This window comes from Cynocephalus volans, chromosome 17 (assembly GCF_027409185.1).
Source record: "Cynocephalus volans isolate mCynVol1 chromosome 17, mCynVol1.pri, whole genome shotgun sequence".
Taxonomy (NCBI): domain Eukaryota; kingdom Metazoa; phylum Chordata; class Mammalia; order Dermoptera; family Cynocephalidae; genus Cynocephalus; species Cynocephalus volans.
The window spans coordinates 1815415-1833574 of record NC_084476.1 but is presented as its reverse complement, the minus strand read 5'-3'; the positions used below and the strand labels follow the sequence as shown (position 1 = coordinate 1833574).

The window sequence follows — 18160 nt, the reverse complement described above, 5'->3', positions numbered from 1 at the left end:
ACCATCTGTTGCCAGAAGCCAAAAGTCCCAAACCAACTGGTTTAGAGAAAACAAATCCCCCCACCCGGCGGGGGGGGGCTCTGGGGACTTAACGCAGGCCTTAGCTCTGGCTCCACCCAGCCACTGGGAAGGAGTGGGAGGGGCAGCCCCACAGTGAGGCGCCCCCAGCGGCCACTGGTCTGCAGCTTCAGCATCCACCTGCCTCTGGGGCACCTTGGGTCCTTCGGCCACGCACAGGGAGCTTGGGGAAGGGGCACGGCCCGCACGCACGTGTGGGTCCAGCTACAGGCTGGGCCAGTCCTCGCAGCCTAAGTGGCCACTGGGAACCCGCGGAACCCGCAGGCCAGGTCTGGCTGCCTCCTTCCTCATCAATGCCCCATTGTTAGGCGGAATTGGCCATGGCTCCCCCTGGGAGAAAAGGCTCTTTTTTCTTTCCCAGCCACTGACGACGTCGGCAGAGGGTGGGTGCGGACAGAGGGCTCTTGGTCATCAAAGCTGGCTCTGGAGCCAGCCCGTCCACACCTCTCAGCACACACTCTGGGCCCTCCCAGCCCCTTGGCCCAGGCAGCGTGAGCCTCCGGGGGAGGGAAGCCCACCGCACAGCTTTGGGGAAACCCACACATGCAGCCCAGTGACACCCTTCTCATGGGTCAGGCCTCCATTGCTGGTCCCAGAGGGGATGCCCCAAGGTCCTAGCCCCTACTAGAACAATCCACATTGGGTGTCCCCAAATGAACCAAAAGGCCCTGCCCAGCCATGTACCCCACATGCTCCAGCCAAGGGGCAGGTCCTCAGGGGACACTCTGCTCCCACACCCAGCCCTGAATGCAGACTCCAATGTGTGGGGGGCTATGGGAGGGACCGGACACATGCAGTTAATGAGGCTGTGCTGTGCTGGGCCAGCAAGGGGAAAACACGCCCAATAAATCAGGAGTCGGCAGAGTGGACAAAGGGCGGCTGGGGAGCAGGTGCGCCTGTCTCTGGGACGCGGGCAGCAGCTGCTCTTGGCGGGCGCGGCTGGCTGCCAACCCCAGTGGGCGGGGCAGGAGCCGGGCAGCCGGCAGCCCAAGGAGGCTCCTCCGTGGGGGAATGTGGCAGCTGAAAAGGCCCATTGTCCTCCCCACTCTCACCCTGGACTCTGGGACACCACAGCAAAGGCATGCCACCCACAGGCCTGCCACAGGCACGGACACTGTCCACCCCTGGCGCCCACAGCCAGAAGATGGGCAGGGCCACAGGGAGGGGCCCTTGGACGGGCTCCGCGGGGGACATGCTGGGTGTGGGTGAACTGAGCCAGCTCTGGGCCAGAAGTGGAGAGGTCTGGGTGTGTGGGGTGCGGCCTGGGCCCAGTCCCAAAGGCCATTCCTCCTCCACGCCTGTGGCAGCCTCCAGCCCGTGCCCACCTGTCTGTGCCTCTTTCCCACCCAGCCACAGAGCTGAAGCTGCCCAGGGACAGACCTGTTGCGTACTCTCTGCCCAATGCCCAGATGTCTCTGAGAAGGTGGGAGTGCAGCTCAGATGCAGCCAGGGCCACCTCACTGCCTGGGCAGTGGCACATCCCCAGCACCAGTGGCCATGCTATCCACAACACCTGTCCCGGCAGGTGGTGCGAGCAACAGGACTGGTGTGGGACTTAGCTGAGGGAAGTCTCATCCAACAGCTGCCCAGCCTTGGGGACCCCCCAGAGTGACCCACACAACAGCCCTGCCACCCCAGGTCTCCTCTTACCAGGGCCAGCGGGAACACCCTTCCAGGGCTGAAAGGTGGGACCCCTTCCAAGGAGGGTGTTGAGCCTCCCTCGACTGGACAAGAGCTGGCCCTGTCCACACACTGCCGGGCTAGAGAGGCCCCTCCCGCAGCGAGAACCAGCCCCCATCGGGTGTGCCTGGACCCTGCTCCTTTCCCACCTTCCTCCTAAGGCCACCACCTGGCATCAGCTCATCCACTCTGCCCCCCCCCCCCAGGGTGCAGCCTGTCCCGTCCTGGCGGTGCAGGTGAGGGGCAGGCAGCAGGGGCTGAGGAGGGGGCTCCTGCGGCTGCTCCCACACTGCCCCAGCGCTGTGCTCCACTTAGCATCTCCACTGTGCTGGTGCCCACCCTCCCCTGCCAGCACCGCTCCATAGAAATGCGACTCCAGAAAGCCTCTGGAGGCAGATGCTGCCGCGACCTTTCACCCTGGACTAATTCTAAATTGTGCTGTTTTCCTTTCTAAGCTAAGCAGCCATCTGCCACCCCCAGGGGACAGAGGACAGCTCCCTCCACCCTAAGATGAGGAGGGGACAGAGGGGCTAAAGAGGGGGAGGATTTACTCCGTTCCTACCCTCAAGGAGATTATGGTCAAGTTGGGCAAGACACAGGTGGGGAACGTAGGGGGAGGCCAAGCCGAGGGGTGGGAGTGCAGGGGAGGCTGGACCCGGGCCAGCTGGGGGGGTCGGTAACGTGGCACCCTGGTCGGATCAGCTAGAGGAACCAGACCCCAGGGCAGGCACTTCCGGGGGGCTCTGCCTATGGACAGTGTACCAGAGGGACTTCTAGGGTAGGGCGATGCTCCTTGAGGAGGGCACGGGGCAAGGGCACAGTGGGACCCTCCATCCCTCTCGGCCACAACTGGCTCATCACCCAGAGGAGGCACTGCAGGAGCAGAGCAGAACAGGATCCCACAGACCCCAGGGTCTCCTTCCTGAAGGGGCTGGGGGGGAGGGTCGTGCAGGTGCGGCTGGGAGGGTAGGGAGGGCAGGGGGCAGGCAAGACCCCCAGGCTCCTGTGAATGCAGCAGGGGTCAGTTTCCCGTGAGTGCAGCAGGGGTCGTGAAGGCTGCACGGCGTGAAGGGCTCGTGGCCCGTGCATCTGGCAGCTGGCACACCTGGGCAGAGTGGTCCCACTCTATGCTGGGTCTGATCCACAGCCGTGACACATGGAGACACGTCCCTGGGAACACACTTATTGCATGGAGAGGGGCACCTGCTTAAGGAAAACCTTGCCGACCACGAGAAGAGCTCTCGGAGCAAAGGTGCCCCTGCCCTGCTCTGTGGCAAGGGGCCTGCAGCACAGATGCCAGATCTGCGCCTCTCGGTGCAGAATGGACAGACCTCCCACCATTGGGCGGGTGGCCTGCATCCCTGGGAGCGGTGGTGGAGAGCCGCCTGGCTTTAATTAGCCCTTAACCGGCTCCACCTGTCCTCAGCAGACCCGCCCCTGGGTATAGCAAGGAAGGAAGGCCCGACCCCACCTGCCCTTCCTCCTGCCTCCGTGCCAGCTCCCAGCCCATCTTCTCACTGCCACTCAAGTCCAAAGTTTCCCCAGCTGCGGATGGCTACTCATGGGGCGATAAAGGGGGCTTATCTCCTCCCCAGACACCCCCACAGCTGCCTGTTTTCAGGAGTCTGCTGATCCCGCCTGCCCCCTGCCCTCCCTACCCTCCCCAGACACAGCTGCACGACCCCCCCTCAGCCCCTTTGGGAAGGAGAGCCTGGGGTCTGTGGGCTCTTGCTCTGCACATTCCAACTCAACAGGTGTCAGCCAAATAAGTCACCATCACCGGGATGGTCCTGTGCAGCCCCCGCCCCTCCCCAGAGCCTGATCCTGCTGTGCTCAGCTAAGGTCCAATATGGCCGGATGCTTTCCACCCAAGCCATCGACCCCACTGCAGGCCCATCCATCATCCCCAGAGGCTTCAACCTCCTGCTGAAAAGGGAAGACTGAGGCCAGGACTGACTGGGACAGAGGGGGGTCTGGACACTGGGTGGTGGGGTGCTCCCTGAGGCTGGCCCTTCATGGGGGTCAGTGAGCTCCATCCTTGGCCAAGGCTTCTGAGGGCAGGGTGGGGTGGGGAGTCCCCTCCCTTGGGCAGAGGACAGTCCAAGTCCCCAAATCCCAGTGAGTACCACCTGCCTTCCAGTAGGCACCAGCTGCTAAGGAACGAGGTGCTCATGGCAAGCTGACTGGGGGCTCAGTGGCCTCTGCTGGTCCCTGTTCCCCACCTGGGGTCCTGGAGTCCTTTCCTGTTAGGAACAGCAAAGCAGCTCAGCTCTGGGGGAAAAAGCCCCGGGGACATGTGAGAACTTACCACTCACAGCTCCTTCCCCTCACCTCCCAAAGCCCCCAAGACAAAGAGCGCTGCACGGAGGTCCCGAGCTCCCTTCAAATCTGCCGGGAACCTTTGTGCAAACACCTGTGTGAAGACAGCTCGAACACCCAGCAGCCTGAAGGACGCCCCTGCAGCCTCTGCTCCTAGCTCCCCTCCCCACCTCGGATGGAGAGAGGGATACAGAGACAGGGAAGGGGTCGGTCCACAGTAGCCTAGGGTGCCCCCAGCCCTGCTTGGGAACATGGGAACATGGGACCATGGTTTGGGCGCTGCTACCTCCAAACACCACCTGTGGTCCCACCTGCCCCAGGAAGAGACTACAGCAGGGACCAACCAGCTGGTGCCTCTGAGCTGCGGTCTCTCCCCAGCCTGTGCAGCCGTTGGGCTGGAACTGCTCAAAGCCACAAGGGGGGCCTGCCCCACTCCCAGGGCCCCAGGAAGGAGGAAAGGGGCTGGTATGGCTGCAGGGAGGCTGGGGGCCCAGCCCAGGGGCCAGCTGGGTCTGATGCAGCAGCCCCCAGCCCCAAATACCAGCTGCTCCTCAAACCAGAAGGGCAGCCCCGAGTCAGGGCGGGGGCCTGGCCTGGGCCTGGGCCCGAGCCCACACTTTCCAGCCCAAACAGCCGCTCCCAACCCTCTGGACTCTTTGTCTTCAAATCTTTCCCCCCAGTTGCATCCCGGATGGTTTAAAACACGCTGGAGAGAGGAAGTGCAGGGAAGGCCACGGCTTCCTTCCCTGGCTCCGGGGAAGCCCTTTGTGTGGGAGACGGGATGGGGACAGAACCTGTCCTCCCAGGAAGCCACCTTTCCCACTGTGGGGACGACAATACCCAACTCTGCTTGGAGCTCCCACGTGGGAAGTGGCATTCCCATCCAAGGGGATGGAAATGCCCGGGCAGGGGTCAAGCAACTTCCGGGAGATGGCCCAGCTGGGGTGGGCGGTGGTGACCCAGTCCCACCCCTAGGGGCTGGGGTGGGGGGGCCGCCTTCCAGCCTGCCCCTCCCAACACTGCTTAAGGCTCAGCCCAGGATGCTCAAGGTCACCAGGAACCCCCTGCTGTGAAAAAGCCCCACAGGCTGATGGGCATGTGAAAAATGCCTGCTGGAGCTCCCCCTTGCTCCACTGAGGGAATTTCCCGCCCGATCCCCCCAAAAGATGAGTCCCAAGCTACATACACAGCTAGGTCTATGTGTCCTCCCTGGGGCTCTCCCAATGTCCGCCACTCTAATTGGCCCCTTGGGACCCACGTGGACAAACCTCTTGGGCCAGTGCCCAAACGACCAGGGAGGCCAGGACGGTTGCGACTGCCCTGGGGCTTTGCTCCCAAGCACCTCTCCCCACCCATCACTCAGGCGATCAATAGGCACACAGCGCTGCTAGGAGGGCTTAATCCAAAACTCGATCAATTAAGTCAGCAATCGCAGACTTAGCTCCAAGTCAAAGCCAGAAGTGATTCTGGCAACTTCCCTCCACTGCTCGTGGGAGCAGATGCTGCCTCTCAGGCCCAGCGGGCGGGGACTGCCCAGCAGTACTCCTGGGCTCCCCGGGGGTCCTGTCGCCTCTTCTTCACAGGCAGCTACACAGCCAGCACAGCATACACCCAGAGGGGCAGGCTCTGTGTCCAGCCATCCTGGTTGAGAATGCCAGGGCTAGGGGCCACCAGGACCCCTTCACATCTGTCCTGCGCACAGCAGGCCATGCCCTCCTGTACTTTGGTTTCACAAGCTTTATCTTACTGGGTCTCCCCAACGGCCCTGGAGGGGTGTGCTGGGCCCACTTTACGGATGAGAAAAGGGGGCGTGGGCAGCTTGTGCACACCATACCACCTCAATGACCGTTCCTGCCACACACAGGGACCAGATGCTGAGTTCAGCCACAGGGCAGGGCAGCATCCCCAGAGGTGGCTAACGAGCGGCAGAAACTTCATGGGAAAGAAGAGGGAGGGTGTGTGTGTGTCCTGTGCACCTCTGGCCACCCCACCCTCGGCCTGGATTTTGTGCCTGACCACCTGATCTCCCAGACCAGACCGGGAGAGCCGGGGCAGACAATGCATTCTTACAGGCCCATAGCTCGGCGGAAACGCAAAACCCTGGGGGCGGGGCGGGGTGGGGCAGGCCTTGGGAGTGGGTGTGTTGCCCCTAGCTCCTCTGCACCCATGGTGACCTTGCGGCCTTCCTGCCTGACAGTAGGCACTGGTGGACGAGGGGATGAGGCCTACACCCGCCCACAGCTGGAAGAAACCCAAAAAGGGGGTTGGAGGCAACATTCTTCCACCTGCACCCAGGAAACCCACCCGAGGGCTGCAGTGCAGGGACAGGCTTCGTCCCTGTCCCCATTGGCTGGCACACAGGCCGAGCGTGCACCTGGCTGTCCACTCTCAGCCCTCGCTCTGCCTGGGCCCAGCGCAGCCACCAAGGCGCCTTGGGACACAGCGAATCCAGAAGACAGGTTCCAGCCAGTTGTACTCAGCCCTGGGCAGGGGCCTTCTGGGGAGGGGCTGCAGTGTCATACCTTGGGAGACACAGGTGTCCCAGGCCAGCTGGCACAGGTCTAGGACTGTCTGGGGGGATTCCCCTGTGGGGAAAGTGGGGGCTTCTCGGGCTGGGCTTGGCAAGTCCCAGACCCTCTGCCACTGCAGGCCATGACAGTGCGGCCTCGATCAGATCGTGCACAATCTCACGCCTGTCCAACATGACCTCGCCCAAATAAATCCCTTACTCCTCACCCCAATCCTGCACAGCCTAACCCAAATTCTGAAGCTGGTGCTGGTCTCTGGGAGAGACCTTTCTGGAAGAAGCCCCAGACGGAGTAAAACGAGATGGACACATCTCCACGGGGTGTGCAGCACGAGATCCATCTATGCCTTCTTACAGCCCAGAGGGAATCAATAATGTCTCAAAATAAGACACTGAATTAAAAAGAAAACACAGTTGACTAGCAGTAGGGGCGTCGCCTTTACCTGTCAGCAGCTCCATGGGACACTTCACCCACCCCTCCAGGAGATGGCTCCCATCATCTGCGGAAGGTGAGCTCAGAGAGGTGAGTGACCAGCCCAAGGCCACACAGCCCACATGGGGAGGGAGGCCAAACCCGTGGCCTGAGCTGCTGACCCAGGCCCATCCTGGGCCTGATGGCAACAGAGTTCTGGAAGGGGCTACATTTGGCTCAAAGGAGAAACCCAGGGAGGGCAAGCAGCTTGGACCGTGGCTGCCTGCAGGCTGGAAGCCGGGCCTTCCAGAAACCTGGAGCCACCCATCTGCCTCTACCTCCCTTTCCAGCTGCTACACACCACTGCCCAGCCTGGATGTGCACACCAGGCAGCAGCCGGGCATCCATGCTGGGCCAGACCCTGGACCCTGGGGCCACAGTCTGAGCCCCTGCCACAGCATGGATGCTGGGACATACAGCTCCTCCACCCAGCCTCCCCAGTCTGGCTCTCAATCAGACAAGGTTGAGGCCTCCCTGATCTGACGACTGGAGGGGGAAGAGGGGGTACCCCCAGGAGCCGGGACCAGCCAGGCCCCTCAGTGTAGGGACAGAAGAAGTGAGGCCAAGCCCACGGGGCAGCGTCTGGGCCCGGCTGGCCCCTCCCCCACCCACCTGCTCGCCCCCCCACCTTGGTGCGGCAGCTCTCTTACTGAAAAGCTGTCAGGGAAAAACACACGCTCAAAACCCTGGCTTCTCCCCCAAACCTCTCATTTCCAGTAACCACGCCGTTTCCGCTCATCAACAACCGAAACCGAGAGGAAATGGTGGGAGGCAGGTCCCCGAGCCCCGCCACGCAAACCCTGCTGCTTAGCCCTGGACGGGTCTTTCCAGCGGCTGCGAGCAGTCGGCTCTCACCACCCACCTTCCTCCACAGTCTCTCTGTCCCCACCTGATGGGCCGGTAAGCAGTGGCCCCTGAGGCCTTGGAGAGGGCAGGGCCAGGGTTGAGGTTTGTGTTGCCACCAGCCAGCAGGGCCCCAGGCCTGTCCAAGCGAACGTGGGGCAATGCCACCCCACCAGGGCCTGGCCACTGAATGGGTCAGCAGTCACAGGCCTGTGGGCAAAGGGTCTACAGAGGGGGAAATCCTAGGCCAAAGCTCCTGCAAACCCGCCTATCTGCAAATACACCTTAAAGGAGCCGCCAGGCTGTGGGGGAAACCTGCTGCGGGGGAAAGTGACTGGCGGGCACGTTCTTCTCAGGCTTGATCAGGCACGAACGCTTCTCTAATAAAGCTGGTCCCCACCGCAGCTCCCTGGGCAGATGCCTGTGGCTGGGGCTGTGACTCAGGCGGGGTGAACCTCGTGGGATGCAGAGGCAGGAGACCAGAGCCGAGCTGCTGCCTCATGTCCAAGCATCACCTCGGCACGGGGACCACTGTCCAGTTCCTTCCTGCCTCCAGTTGCATGTCCCCGGTCCAGGTCTCGGGACTCTCAAGGTTGGAGGTGGAGGTGTCCACCTCTCAAATCCTGGCCCCATTGCACTCACACAAAGATTGACGTGATAGTGCAGGACCCGCCTCCCTGAGGCCTGGGCCTGGCTGAGGTTGGCCTTTTGCGCTACCTGTGGGGAAAGAGTTTGCTCAGCAAATTAAGTGTCAACAGAATGACAAAGGGACCATTTACTCAGTTTAAAAGAACAACCAATTCAAGCGCTTCAGAGACACACAGCTGACACCCAGGCCAGGTGACAGTGTAGGCCGGGGGCCAGTGTGACAACAAATGCTCTCCTCTACACACTAGAGCCAGGCTAAGATGTGTCACCAGGTGCAGCTCTGAGTGCAGTGCAAGTCGTGACATGGCTAATTTCTTTGGTGAAAATCTCAACTACCAACCTGGGGTTTGGCCTGCCCTGCCACTGGTGACAGCAGCTCCTGCCTGGTGCCCAGCTGTCCTGACCAGCTCTGCACAGGTAAGGCCAGGTGAGCAAGCTGAGGCTGGGGTGATTGTTCTGTGCTCCCCCACCCTGGCAGGGCAAGCGCTGTGCGGGCGGGGGGTCCAGACGGCACAGGCCCAGCCTGATTCCAAGACTCCCGGACCCCACGCCCCTCCCCCGGACTATGACTGAGAAGACCACAGCCGGGCTGGCAACTGTGCTTGTGTTTGGGAACCACAGGTTGGGTGTCAGAGGCAAGGCCTCCCTGGGGTACCCCCTGGACTCCCCACTTGAAACCAGGACCGCAGATGCTCCTTCCAGGAAACAGAGAATCACCGCAGGGTGCCCCCACGGGTCAGGTGGAAGGAGGCTCCGGCCAGAGCTCAAGAAACAATGCCTTAGCCCCCCCTCTCCAGGAGATTCCCAAGACCCTCAGCTCAGCAGCATCTGAGCTTTCCACATGGTCCCAGCCCAGGCCCAGACGCTGGGACTTGAGGAGGAGGTGATCTCCCACCTAAGAGGGTGCAGGAGAGGCCAAGCCCCTCAGAGGTGCCTACAACCCACCCTCGGGGCACCCACTCAAAGCAGCGGCTTTGCATCAGGAAGGGAGAGGTGAGAGGGCAATGCCTAACCTAGCTAATTCACTATAGAGTGGAAATGACCCCATGTTCCGATCCCAGCCTGGGAAGTGAAAAGGAAGTTCAGAGATGACACCCTCCAGAATGCTTCCATCCCAGGAGCAGGGGGTGGGGAGAGCTGCAGCAAAAAGGGGCCACTTGATGGTGAAACATTGGGGAGGAGGGTTTCTATTCCCAGAATTCCACAGGTTCTCAGTGATATACAGAAAGCAACCCCAAAATGCTGGGACCACCTAACCCCCCTGCTGCCCACAGCCGCTGGGATTGACCAGGTGTCCGGATGCTAAAACTCATACATCTACCTGACTAGGAGAGAGGACATCCTGTCACCTGCCATGAGGGACTGCTGTCAAGGGTCACAACCACTTTGGTACCCTGCAAGGGACACAGTGCTTCCCAAAACCCCGAGGGCAACTTGGAGGGAACGGCCCCACTGCGTATCTCCCTGGGCTGATGGACGCTGAAAGGGTTGGTAGCTGGCACCAGCTGAGGCCTGATACAGGCTGCACACCCGCTGCGGAGTCCTGCACAGGGCAGGGCTTGAGGACACGGCAGCCATCGTACTTACTCACCTGGGAACAGACCCGCCCCACTCTAGGGGGTTCTGTGGCTGCTGGGCAGCCCAATTCCTTCAGGAAGCCCTCCTGGCCACCCACCACGCCCAATGCCCACTTCCTCTGGACTTCTGTCCTCCAACTGTACGAGAACTTGGATGCTGTGTCACCCTTGGCCAGTCCCTGGCATTTTCAGGCAGCTAAAATCTAGTCTTCAGAGGAATGAAGTTCTGATCCACTCTACAACACAGATGCGCCTTGAAAACATCATGCTAAGTGACAGAGGCTCACGCAAAAGGCCACGTGTTGTGTACTTCCATTTATATGACATGTCCAGAGTAGGCAAATCCAAAGAGACAGACATAGATTAGTGGTCGACAGGGACTGGGACTGGGGGAGGACGGAGAAGCAGTGACAACCTTTGGGTACAGAATTTCTGATTGGGGTGATAAAAACATTCTGGAACTAGACAGTCGTGACAGCTGCACAACATGTGAATGTACTAAATGCCATGAGCTGCGCACTTTAAATGGTTAAAATGGCAAATTTTATGATGTTTGACTTAACATCAAAAAACCCCATATATATATCCATCCCCCCAAAATCTAGTCCTCAGCTCCCTTGCGTTCTCAGAGAGCAGGGTGGGGTGGGCAAGGCCGGGAGAACCAGATCAGGCCACTTTGGAAAAGGGCTTCCCTCTGCCCTCCAGCCTGCAGTCACTGCCTCCTCCCCAGAGGGGTGACCCAGACCAGGTCCCAGCCCTGCAGACCCAGACCCGCCTTACCGCGTGACCAGGCCTGATTCCTGGCTGCTGCCCACTACCACCACCGTCATGCCTGCAGGCCCCTCCCAGGTCCCTGCCTGGACAAAGCTGCCATAAGGCTCCAGGGTCACCTCATCAAACCCCCTCTTGTACAGAGGGGGAAACTGAGGCCCAAGGAGTAGACACGGTCTGAGGGGGCACAGCAGATCAGAGCCAGCCCAGCCCCACGTCTCCTGGGCGGTCTGTGCCCTGCTAGAGAAAGTCTCAGCCCCGCCTGGGAAACTTGAGGCCCATCAAAAGCATCCTGGCCCACAGTCACAATGCCCCGAAGCCAGCCGCTCGTTAAAGTGGTGACGCGTCCTCCTCAGCCTCTGGGAAAGATCCTGAAAGCTCTGGATATGCCTGTACACGACGCTGGCCTCAGATCCCCAACCCTTGCTCAGCCTCTCCCCTTCTCAGCCTCAATTTTTCCCACCTGTAAAGTGGGGATAAAACAAACAGCATTGGCCACCACCTGGCGGGCCGTGAGCCACTGAAGTAAGACATCTGCCAAGGTTTTACGCGGCTGGATGAGAGTGGCTGTCTGTGCGCAGAGCCATTATCGCTGCATTATTGAGGAAAGCAATCTAGACACTCATTTGGCTCTGCAAATCCACATCCTTTCACTATTTTTAGACAAGACATGAGACAGGAAAGGTCCCCTCCCCATGGCAGGACGGTGCAACTCCTCAGCTGGCCTGGCGCTGCCCAGTGGACCCCATCTGCCAGTGGCAGGGAATGAGGAAGCCAGTCCCTGCTCACAGAGGGCCTCCGGTCTACAACCCAGGCCCTGACACCCTGCAGAGACCCCTCTTCTGCCACCTCAGCAACTGGGGGGGTGTCCCAACACCCACTCCCTGCCCCCAGCCACCCAGACCCGGCTCAGCCACCTGCTGCAGACCTTCCCCTGTCCATTGTCTGCCGTGCTCCACCCCCTTCCTGCTAAGGTCACAGTTTTCTTTCTTCCTCCCCCTCTTTAAAAAAAAAAAATTATTTTTTCAATGGAAAAAATGTTGGCTGCTGTGCAGAGGCAAGGTCTGCCACAAGGAGACTCCTTCCTTTGCAGGACCCCAAGTGCCCACCTCCTGGTCTCCCCTGGCTCAGGTCTCCCCACAGTTTAAGTAGATGAGACTTTCTATTTGACGCTCTATGTTTTGAAACATGTTTTTCTAACCCTGGCGTCCGTGAAGGCTGGGCACTGCGTAAACAGAGGAAGTCCTGTAACAGACCTGCTCGCTCTCAGCCCAGGGGCAAGGATAACAACCTGCTCCTTCCCAGGCCTCAGCCTCTCCAACCACACAGCAGGTGACTCAATGGAAACACGACCAGGTGACAGAAGACGCATGGCCGCATGGTGTTCTGTCCCTCACCACCTCCCCAGCCAGGCCCAGTCACTTCCCGCCTGAACCTCCTTCCTCCGTTTTAAAGGGAAGCCACGCCCCAGCCCCCGGCTTCCTTGCAGAGCAGCCGGGAAGTGGCTGCGGCAGCCCAGGCAGGACGGGGCGGTGGTCAGGAGCACACACTTCAGAAGACAGGCAAAGCCGATCAAAACTGTTACTGTGACAGCTGTGTGGCTCTGGGACCAAGCGTAACTTCTCAAGGCCCCTTCCCTCTTAATTTCCTATGCCAAATCCAGACGGCATTAAGGGGCTGCTGGGAGCCAGCCACATCAGGGCCACCTGTGTCACATACATGTGCTGGTTGCCTCTCCTGCTTGCCCACTGTGTTTGCCCTATCCCACCGTACGCCATGCCTAGAGCAGAACCCAGCACACAGTAGGTCCCCAAAGGTGGCTGTTGAAGGAAGCAGAGAACTGCAAACTGGAGCCACTATGGGCAACAGAAGCCTCAGAACCGGCGAGCCCCTCCCCAAGCAGCGCCCTGCCTGGGCCCACCAGGCAGCACCTTTGGGATTCGCTAAATTCATTCATTAACTGACTAAAACTCGAGAAAGAGGATCTTGAAACCAGCACCGTTAGCTCGCACAAAGGCAGGGAGGAAACAGACTCACCCGGCGCCTGCTACATACCATTCTTACGCAGTCCTCACGCACCACCAAGGGATCAGTTGTGCACGAGCCCTGCCTTACAGATGAGGAAACTGAGGCTCAGGTGACCCGATGACCCAAGGTCATGGAGACAGTGGGCGGTTGAGCCAGGCCTCAAATGCAGGGTTGTCCAAAGCTAAATCCCACCACCACCCAGCCTGACATCCCTGCTCGGTGCTCTGGTATGGCTCACCCCACTTCTGCGACTACCTGGAGGACACCCCCATAAAATTCTGACTTTTTATTGGCTGGGGCAGTATCTTAGGGGCTCAGTTCCCAGCCCAGAGCCCGGCAGCCCTGCATATGCCTCTTGGACTGAGAACACCTGTCCACCCAGAGGAGCAGCTTTCCCTCCAGCTCTTCCACTCCTCCTGCAATCAAATAAGAAGGGGATGCCCTCAGTATTACCCGCTTGGCACCGATGAGGCCGGTGAGGAGGCTGGAGAGGGACCGAGAGCCGCAGTGACCCCGGGCCTCCTCAAGGCACCACCTGCCTCCCACCACAGCCACCACGACCATCGCATACAACAGCTGCCCAGAGACCATACTCTGCCCACCAGGACGTTCGGCCAAGCCTTTCCCTCATGGCCACTGGCTGACCAGGCCACGGGACACTTTGACCAACTGGGAAGGCATTTAGCACCAACGGAAACCACTTTTTCCAATCCTGAGCCCTGCAACCACCTGACTGGTGGCTTCTGAGAAAGGTTCCTTCTCTTTGGGGTGGAAAGAGATGATTCACCAAGTACTAATGTGCCTGGCACTGTGACTCCACTGTTTCCTATATCTCTTCTACAGAAAAGCCAGCAATCTGCACAGAAAGTAAAAGAACCTTCTGAACGTGGCGTCTGGAGGCTTCAGCGCTGGGACTCACATCCAGTTGGTGGGGCTCTGGAAACCTGCACCCCAGACACCTCTAGGAAGGAGTGTGGGTCTCTCCCCTCAGGCAGGAGAGCAGGCCTCCCACATGTGCTCTGGCCTACTCTGGGTGGACCCTGGGGCCTTCTGAGAAGGGTGAGTGGCAGGGGAAGGCAGAGGCCCCCAAGCGGAGTTTACAGGTGGGGCTTTCAGCCCAGGGAGGGAGCAGGGTGCTACCCCACAGTGGCTACAATGCCCCCCAGCTGCAGTGTGAGTCCCAGCCCTGTCCCTCTCTGGAGTGGCCCTGGCTGTCGCCCTGGCCTCCAACACTGTGCTGCCCAGAGGTGGGAGCCTCTGAAGACGGTGCTTCCATTGGTCTTCTAAATCCGATTGTGGGGTGTACACAGAGGGGTCTGTGTGGGCTGAACTCGGCAGAGTGCCAGGCCAAACTGAGGCAGACTTCCCACCAGACAGGGGGCGGCAGACCCCAGTGCAGGAGACGGGGCCTCAGTCAGTGGCCTGGCTTGGGCTGCGAGCTCACAAAGACCCCAGGTTTGGGAAGCGGGAGAGAGCCCACACACCAGCGTTTTGTCGTTTTGTTGCACTGAAGGGCCTTATTCCAGATGCAGGAAGCAGGGCATTGGGGAGGGGCTGCGGCAGTCTGTACCCCAAAACATTTCCTTCTGGTCCAGGCAGCATGTGGGTATGCGCTTCGACCCGGGAGACCTCCACCCTAGACCCTGGCATCCTGTGGCCCAGGCTGTGCCCACTCCCTGGTGGCACCAAGAAGACTGCCCTCATCTTCCACAGCACAGCACCCCTCCTACCCTCCTCTGCAGAAGTAAGAAGATTCTCACCCCTGCCCTGCATGGGAGAGAGGCAGAGTGGGAGCAGGGAGCACTGTGGCAGGGAAGGGGGTTATGCATTCGGGGAAGCCACGCATAATTAATCACGCAGCATTAATCCGCCTCCCCCAACAATAGCCGCTGCACTTGCACTGAATCCCAGCTGTCGGTCTCTGAATGAAGGGACACAAGATTTAGGGCATCAAGCGTCCCTGAGGCTTCTGCAGGGGGAGGAAAGGGCTCCCAAAAAGAGAAAAAAAAAAAAAAGGAGTGTGCATTCATTAGTGTGCGACAAAGACACAATCGGCTTTGTCCATTAAACTGCTCACAGACCTGCTTAATTGGCTTCAGTGTGGGGAGGGTAGGGGAAGGGGGAGGAGGGGCTGCCTGCCCACAGGCTGGGCAGACAGTGCAGGCGGCAGTATGGGCTGGGGGTTGTCAAGGGAATAGGCCCTTCAGCAGTTGGAATGAGGGGCGCCGACTTACTGGGGAGCATTTCTTCATCTACAGCCTCCAGAAGAGGTGGGGGGGAGGTCCTTTCTCCAGCCACCAAACACCTCCTCAGTATTCTCATCAGGGATGCACTCAAGTTGAAGGGCACCGGCCACAGCAGAAAAACTTCCCCAGGCTGACTGGCACTTGCAGACAGGCAGCAGATTTCAAAAGGCCTTCCCAGCCCCGGTCAGGGTCACTGTGGAGCCTGCTGCCCCAGCCACGCCCACTCTACGGGGAGGACCTGCAGCTGGGAGGCCTGAAAGCCACACTTAGGAGATCGGAGTTTGCAGACGCCAGGACAGAAGCCAAACTCCCGACAGTCACCCTCATATAGTTACCCCCACACTCCGCAACACAGGGAGATGGGCACAGCCCATGAGATGAGTCCCAACTTCTCTTCTCCAACCTCACTCCGAGGCCAGGATGGGGTGAGTTGGGGCAAGCAGAGGGCCCAAAGGGTGGGTTTTGTTTTGAAATAGTCAATTTCCTGCCAACAGGCTCACCTGCCCAGAAGAGGCTCATCTGCCCAGCAGGTGCCCACCCACCCAGAAGAGGCGTCTACTCTCCCAGAAGCAGCAGCTCCCCAGTTGGCAGGGTAGTGGGGGCTTTCTGTAAATGGCCCAGAGCCCCCATGGCAGATCAACTGTTTCTCAGGGACCTTAAGAAGTGGGTACTGGGGTTTCCCACCTAGAGCCCCAGCAGCCCAAGGTGGCCCATGAAGGAGTGCTCAAACCTCCAGCAGCCAGACCAGCTCCACACGTGGCATAATTGCTGGTGATTAAGTAATTGCCAGACGTTGTCCAATAAAAGTCAGCACGTGACGACGCCCAGCCTTCTGGGCCACCTCCAGAAGACAATGGCCCACTGTTCTGTCCTCTCCCAGCGCTGCTGCAAAAAGCAGGGGCTCTACTCCTGACAGATGCAACAGGTCCCCACAGGGGCAGTACTCACACGCAGACCTCGGTGCCGCTGGCCACTTCACACTTCCCGCCATTCAAGCAGGTCTCCCCTGGCTGGGAGCATCGCAGGCCTGGGAAAGGGCAAGAGAAGGGAGATCAGCCTCAGCCTGTGGCAGAGCCCTGGACTCCCAAAAGGCCTGGTTACTCTGCCACCAGCCCAAGACCGAGGGGTACCATCCGCCCCTCACCCAGGAGACATTATGCTCAGTGTCATGGGGCTGTTATGGGCAAGGAACCATAGGGAGCCTCTGCCTGAAACCCAAGGGGCTGTAGTCAGAAGAGGCGGAGAGAGGAATAGGTTGGCTAGGTGGCAGGCATGCTGAAAGTGCGGAGGGGTGGCCTGCTGTGAGCCTGGACAGCCGTGAAAGGTGGAGGTGACTCAGGCCACCTCCCAAATTCTGCACCCCCCCCACCCCGGGGGGGTTCACTGGGGAGCTCGGCAAGGCTGGGGCCTCCATCCAGCCACCTCACTGGTCTCTGTTCAAACACATTCTGCAAGAAGGCAGCGCTGGAAGGGGTGGCCACACAGCTCCCTGCTCGTGGGAAAATGCGACAGCTGCGCGCCCGCTGCCCCGCCCGCCAGCAAAGCGCCGGGAATCAGAGCGCGCATTGTCGCCAGGGCCGCCTCCTGGGGCACCAGCAGGGCACCCCGGGTCCTGGCCCCGCCCCCCGACACCCAATACCTGCTCCCGCGGGGGGAGGCGGGCATCTCCAGGGGCAGCCCCCGCCCCCTGCCACACCCTTGGGAGGGGGATGAAGATCCCCCATTTGGAAGGAATTCAACCCCATTCTCGAGAAGAGATTCATTAATCAAGCCCCTCCCTCCCCATCTTACCAGGCTGCATAAATTAAGGCCCTGCGTGGAGGCGGGGCAGGGGTGTAACGTGGAACCCTACTTTTCAGAAGAAGACAGATAGTTCCACCTCCAACTTTTGGGGTGGTGTGGAATTGATCACCACTACGTTCCCTGGAGAGAAATAAGCGCGTCCCCCCCCCCCGCCACGGCCCACTCTCCACCCCCGCAAGGTTTCCAAACTTCGACTCCGCAAAGCCAAACGGAAGTCAGTCCCGCCACACGCAGCCCTGGTCTTCCCACGCCGCCCTCCCTCGGGACGTCGCGGCCGGGCTGGGAGCCGTGTGGGGGGACACCGGCGGGCGTCCGCCGCCCCGCGCCCGACACCCGCCCCCGGCGCGGGCCAGAAGAAGCAACAGGAAACCCAAACCAAGTCGACTCAATCCGAAAAGCCGTAGGCAGCCCGGCCGCCCCGCGGAGAGCCCAGGTCGGGCCTCCGGGGCCCTGCGCTCCGGACGCGGCTCCGTCCTCCCCGAGCCGCGGATTCCAGCCCCCCCCCGCCCACGCCCGGGTCGCCCGCTCCTTCTCCCGCAGGCGGGCCGCCGGGTCCCCCCGCTCTCAGCCACCCGGGACGCGCGCGCGCGCGCGCGGGGCGCCGCGAAAGTTTCCGGAGGGCGCGGGCAGTCGCGGGCTCGCGGGTGGACGGGCGCCTACCTCGTGCGGCGAGCGCGGGCAGCAGCGCCAGGCAGAGCAGGGGCGCCAGGAACGGCGGCATGCCTGCCCGCCGGCTGCCCGCTGCGCCCGGGCGGCGGCCTCCTGCGCCGGGCAGGCGGGGCTCGGGCGCACACGCGCGCGCCGGACGGTCCCGCGGGCGGCGGTGGCCCGCCACTGCCCTCTCTGTCCCGCTGGTGCGCGGCGCTGGGCTCCCGCGGCTTCCGGGCCCGGCTCTGCGCCCCGGCTCGCTCCTCCGCCGCGCCCGCGCCCCGCGCCCCTGCGCTCTCTCCTGCGGCCGAAGCACTAGTGAGGCTCACGGCCGCCGTGCGCTCCGCCCCGCCCGGCCCGTGCCCGCCCCCGCCCCGCCCCTGCCGATCCCTCCGCACCCCGCGCCCCCGGCCGGCCGCGTCCCTGCGCGCGCTCCGGCCCGCCTTGCGCCGTCTAGGTCTGGGCCACATGTCCCGAGCCCGGGCCTTCTGAGGTGGGGGGCCACGGCGGCGCGAAGGGG

At 61.1% G+C, this 18160-nt stretch overlaps 1 protein-coding gene across 1 annotated transcript in view; it reads right to left on the bottom strand.

Moving 5' to 3' along the window:
* NOTCH1 (notch receptor 1) overlaps positions 1-17713 on the bottom strand; it is a 45845-nt gene extending 28132 nt beyond the window's left edge. The window contains exons 1-2 of the mRNA XM_063082007.1: positions 17653-17713; positions 16138-16216 (exon numbers count right to left, since the gene is read on the bottom strand). Coding sequence (XP_062938077.1) covers positions 16138-16216; positions 17653-17713 — 140 coding nt within the window. The remainder of the gene's footprint in view (positions 1-16137; positions 16217-17652) is intronic.
* Positions 17714-18160: the final 447 nt, after the last annotated feature.